Consider the following 6,000-nt stretch of genomic DNA (forward strand, 5'->3'; position numbering starts at 1 on the left):
TTATCAATTGTAGCATTCTTGATGAATCCTCGACTAAATGCAATTGCAAGTATATGTGACTCAAGTCCAGTATCATGAAGAACAGCCGCCCTCCCAGCTTTACATAAAGATCCTCCATGTGAAGAATTGGGAATTTCTCTATCTGTGAAAAGCAGTCTGCCATTTGTTTAAGAGTCACCACGAAGGGGAACCAAGCTATCAGGCTTCACAGTCTGTATGCTCCCCATTTTGCAAAACTTGACTGGTTTGATGATTTGAGATAATGGGAACTGCAGATGCTGGAGAATCCAAGATAATAAAATGTGAGGCTGGATGAACACAGCAGGCCAAGCAGCATCTCAGGAGCACAACAGCTGACATTTCGGGCCTAAAACCTTCATCAGAGAGGAGGATGGAGTGAGGGAACTGGAATAAATAGGGAGAGAGGGGGAGGCGGACCGAAGATGAAGAGAAAACAAGATAGGTAGAGAGGAGATAGGTGAGGAGGTAGGGAGGGGATAGGTCAGTCCAGGGAAGATGGACAGGTCAAGGAGGCGGGAGGAGGTGGTAGGTAGGAAATGGAGGTGCGGCTTGAGGTGGGAGGAAGGGATGGGTGAGAGGAAGAACAGGTTAGGGAAGCAAAGACAGGCTGGGCTGGTTTTGGGATGCAGTGGATGCAGTGCTTCACAGTGCCAGGGACCTGGGTTCAATTCCAGCCTTGGGCAACTGTCTGTGTTGCGTTTGCACATTCTCCCTGTGTCTGTTTGGGTTTCCTCCCACAGCCTAAAGATGTGCAGGTTAGGTGGATTGGCCATGCTAAATTGGAGTGTAGATTAGGTGGGTTATAGGGAGATGCGTCTGGGTGGAATGTCTGAGGTTTGGTATGGACTTGGGCAAAGGGCCTGTTTCCACACTATAGGGATTCTAGCCACTCTTCAATCAAAAAATGTTGAGCCAACCTATGTGAAACTTTCTCAACCAGTTTCACCCTATCAAGCTTGAGCCTGGGCCTTTCACTAAAATTGGTGGTAATTGAACCAGCTGCTCTCATCAGAGTCTGGAACTGAGGTTGCACCCTTTGTTTATAAAGGCTCCCTGGTATAAGTTCTCAGTCTAGCCAAGGTCTTGTGCAAACTTTAGGGTTGGAGTCCAGAGTGGATTTTTTGTTAAAGATTGGCTGTGCAATCGCTGAAACGACAGCATCAGTATTAACGTCCATTCGAACCAAATGTCACTATCTTCTCTCCAATATCTCACACTCACTCTCTCTCAGCTACTGTACCCACCTCCCATCAAGTGACTGTTTAACCAGACATTTATTTTAATTGGTTCTGATTTGGATGTCATTTAGCAATTAAACTGTTCCAAAGCATAGGTAGGTGGACTTTGCAAGGTGTGCACTCTCCTGGATGCCGGTCTGCATTCTCCTCCTCCATTTAGGTCTGGTGAGACTCTTTTGCTGTCTCGAGCCCGCATACTGGCAGCAACTATAATGGCTTGTTGGCTCAGATCCTAAAGAAAATTTCAACCATTTGGCCAAGGCTTGGCTTTGTTTTGATGTTTTGCTATGGGCTGACCTAGAGTCCCTCTGTTTAGGATATGTCCTGTGTGAGGCTATGAAAATGCCTTTAATCAAGTGGTGTTCACCAAGCTCAGTCGGACTGGTGAGTATATCCACTTCTATCTGACTGCCGTGCAACTGATATGCTCTTCCTGCTACATTTTCCAATGATAAAGCCAGTGGTTAGTGCCTGTTTGGAATCCATTTGGACTCAGCAACAGACACTTTTGCATGGCTACATCATTAAACCCACAGCACCAAGCAAATTGTCCTTGGGGCCCTTGTTCTGTCAGCATCTCATTAATGGTTAAACCAAAGTCACATGCCTCTGCCAGTCATCTTAACCTGTTACAGATTCTACTGGTTCTCGAATTGCCAAGTAAAACTGATAGTGTCTCAGAGTTATAGGAGCCTTGGGGTCAAAGTATTATTTAACTAAATCTATCAACTCTCAAAAGGTTTAATATCTGGTTCCTCAGGGAAAGTTAAGCTCTTAATAACAGAAAAAGCTACGGGTCCACACCCAGTAAGGAGAATTACTCATTGCTTTTCGTCTGCCCCAGTATCATTTGCCTGGAAAAAATAATGCATTCTTTCCACATGCTGAGTCCAGTTTTCAACAGCAGGACCAAACAACACAAACTTCCCAAATAATGGAATGATGCTAGAAATGCCTACCCCATCTCAAAAACAACTGTTGCCAGAATATTTCTTCAGAAGTATGCTTTTCTCTCATCGTCACTGAAGTAACTCCACAGAGGCTGGATGTCCACCATCATGTCACCCTGTATTTACACGTGGAGCTTCATTGACACTGATCCAGATTCCTCAGAGCCAGCTCACACAGTGAACAGAATCTCTGACATTCCTCTTTCTATCTGTCATCCAGGGCTCCCTGATTGGAGCAGATCAGTACTGTATTAACTCCTTGCTGTGTGAAAAAGCTTTTTCTCACTTCACATCATGTTTTGTTTGCACACCACTTCCAATTCTTGCCCTCTTGTTCTCTTTTGTTATTACGAGTAGAAACAGCTTATCCCTATCTACTCTTTGAAAACCCCAATCAGATCTTCCCCCAGTAGAACAGTCCTTGCTACTAAATCTATTCTCATACTGAAGTTTCTCTTGTCTGAAAACATTTTGCTCCTGAGATGCTGCTTGGCCTGCTGTGTTCATCCAGCATCACACTTTGTTATCTTAGTAAATAGCTTCTTCACTCTCTCAAATACAATTACATATTTTCTATAAGGTGGTGCTCAGAAGCATTATTGGGCCTTGGGATTACTGATGCAGTAACAACACCAACCCACCCCTCTCTCCCTTAGAACCTTGTCATTTGTGAAGAGAAATAACTTGTCCATGCATGGTGTGTTTTTCAACTGAACAAAAACCTGGGTCAGTCTTTTCCCATTGATTTCCCATGGCAGTGGCTTACCATTCAAAGCTACCTGATCAAGTTTAAATTTAAACAAAAGCTTGGCAGTTGATTGCTCCCTTTTGCATTCTCCCTAGCAAAGCCTGTACCCAAGTTTGCTTGCCAACCAATTGGTACTTTCTGCTGAAGCAGTATAAATGGCTGTTTCCTTTGAGATTTAGTATTTTTGTGATTATATCCAGACATATGCAAGGTAAAGTTTCAGCAGTCAAGGCTGAATTATATGTTTTTTTTGCTATATCCAAGTTGTGTCAAGCTTTTTAGAGGGATTCCTGTAGCAAGGCCAAGTGGAATTTCTTGTTGTATCTTAACTAACATTAACTAACTACTTTGCCCTTTGGTGTCCCTCAAAGCTGATTCTGGCTGCATTTTAGCACACACTGTTCCTGGATTCATCAGAGATCCTGGAATTTATTGGCATCCCCTGTGCCCACTCCATCTTTAGAGGGCTGTCCTACACACTGACAAGCATAGATCAGTCCAGAGCTACTCTGCACAGCTCTTGATATAGGCTCCAGTCATGGTAGGCAGAGAAAATTGATTTTCCCAATTATGGGCAGGGACTCGGAATTCAGGCTAGATGGGGTGGTACAGCGATAGGGTGTCCTGTTCCCCTAGGCTTGGTAGTGAAATCTATGACACCTGGCCATGCCAGCCTGGTCTGAATTTGCCATTGTCTCAAACTATCTATAGAAAAGCTCAATACTGAAAACAAAATAGTCAACGACCTTCTCCGCTCTGCCAGCTTAAGTGTCACTATCTTCTCTCCAATATCTCACACTCACTCTCTCTCAGCTACTGTACCCACCTCCCATCAAAGCTCATGCCTAACCACTGTCATCAATGCCTGTAACATCTATTAAGGAAGGGCCACTCCACCTGAAATTTTAACTCTGATTTCTCTCCACAGATGCTGCCAGACTGCTGAGCTTTTCCAGCAATTTCTGTTTTTGTCCCTGCAACATCCACCCCCACTCAATGTCACCCCCAGTGCCTTTGCTGCAGCATTGCAATGATCATTACTGATGTAGCCTGAGGTGCAACATTGAATTGCAGAAGGACCCTGCACGTGGACTGGAGATGTGCCAAAAGAGGCTGGCACATGTTGGATGCCAGTGACTGTGGTCATGGAGTGTATGTAGTTTGTGCCATTGGAGTGTGCCCTCGAATTCTGGTGCTCTTTGTCCGTCATGGAAGTCTTTCAGAGCAAGCAGCAGACTGAAGCCACCAAGTACCCGCTCTGGTTTCCGGGTCAATGTTTTCTCGACATCTACTTTGTTTGGGGAGTTTGATAAAGTAGAAAGTTGATTATTAATGAGGTGATTTAAATTACTGCAGATGCTGGAGTCTGGACAGAAAACTAAAGTTCCTGTAAATCACAATGGGTCGGGCAGCGTCTGCGGAAAGAGAGCAAGCTAAACAGAAGAGTCATCTAGACTTAAAACATCAACATGCTGCCTCGACACGGATGCTGCTTGACTCACTGTGACTTCCAGCAATTTTTGTTTTCAGCATTAATGAGGTGAGTTCGACTATCAATAAGGTATTCAACAAGCTTTAAGCATAATCAATTGGCAATTCACTGATCCCTAATGAGCATTTCACCATGTTGCTTGTGAAAAGCATAAAGGATGGAGGGAGATGATCTGCACATACAGCCTCATCAGACTTTTGGTCTGATTCTGCTCAACATCTCTCCATAGCCCATGTTATCCAAATCTTTATTCCATTCTGTCCAATGTCTCTTTTGGAAATTGATACGTATAAGGGAAAATTAAACATTCTCTAGAAAAATATCACTGAAGTATGATCTTATAGAGAATTTAAAGTTCGAAAAGAGATGCTTCCATTTCCAGGGAAGTATATAGCTATGGATCATAAATATAAAGTAAGTTATTCCTGAAATGATTAGAGAATACGAAAGAATATCATTACTGAGAGTGTGATTAGAATTTAGAAGTTATTACCATAATAAGTACTTGATGCATATAGCTCAGGTGTATTTAAGAGGTAGCTAGATAAATACATGAGGAAAAAACAAATAGGATATATTGAAGGAATTGAATGAAGTAGGCTGGGGTCAGGTTCATAAGGAACATAAACCACCAACATGGGCTTACCAGTTGGGTCAAATTCTATGTTTTTTCTGCTGTAATACAATGCAATATTCCTTGTCCATTTGCTCACGGACATGAGATACAAGGAATTAAATCACTGCTTTCTTTCATTTGTAGTAATTTTGGTGACAAATTTTATCTCTGGCTCTTCTAGTTGTTTGCTTTCTCTGAACAAAAATTGTTTTGTCAAGTCAAATACCTTTCTTGACAATCAAAGCCCTTTAAAATAAAATTGAACAATTCTAGTTACATATAGTTCTGGCCTTCCTCTGTTTTCAGGTTGAAAGAACAAATAGTGGAACACCTTTGAATGAAAGCAGGGGTAAAGGCATGGACTGTGCTGCACTCAGTGCTATGGTTCAGCTGGCACAGATCCTGGTCGGAGTGGGTGTTGGAACCTTGGTAAATTTGGCTGGCACTGTAAAGGTTGTTGTGATTACTTCATCTGTAATCTCTTTATTTGGTTGTTGCTTTGTTGGATTGTTTATCCAATATGGTCAGTAAGAACACCATTAAAACAGTGTAAATATAGCAATAATCTTTTTTTGAAACTTAATGAATTGTTATATTCTGAATCTAATGAATCGTTAATGTGCCTTATATTCAGTTTCCTCCATTAATACCAGCAGGCCATTTCTCTAATACTGGGAGGTGATCCTGTAAGATTTGAGTTCTTCCTGATGGTTTCAATGGGACTTATTCTTCATTGGTGTATGTGTGGCAAAGATAATTTAAGGAATGACAGCAGACATCCAGGGTAGTGAGTGTAAAACTGAGTTATACTGGCTAGGAAAGCAAAAGGACAGGCAAATTGCCTAGATTCACAATCCTTATAACATCCTTCATGTTTTTATTGAAAAATACATGGTCAGCTGCATGAACACTCTCTCAGAGATACCAAGAACTAC

General features: G+C 42.2%; 1 protein-coding gene across 1 annotated transcript in view; it reads left to right on the forward strand.

Moving 5' to 3' along the window:
* Nucleotides 1-5,596, forward strand: part of slc45a2 (solute carrier family 45 member 2) — a 50,027-nt gene extending 44,431 nt beyond the window's left edge. Inside the window, exon 7 of the mRNA XM_059642905.1 lies at nucleotides 5,372-5,596. Within this exon, the coding sequence (XP_059498888.1) occupies nucleotides 5,372-5,596 (225 nt within the window). The remainder of the gene's footprint in view (nucleotides 1-5,371) is intronic.
* Nucleotides 5,597-6,000: the final 404 nt, after the last annotated feature.

This window comes from Stegostoma tigrinum, chromosome 1, assembly GCF_030684315.1.
Source record: "Stegostoma tigrinum isolate sSteTig4 chromosome 1, sSteTig4.hap1, whole genome shotgun sequence".
NCBI classification, from domain to species: Eukaryota; Metazoa; Chordata; class Chondrichthyes; order Orectolobiformes; family Stegostomatidae; genus Stegostoma; species Stegostoma tigrinum.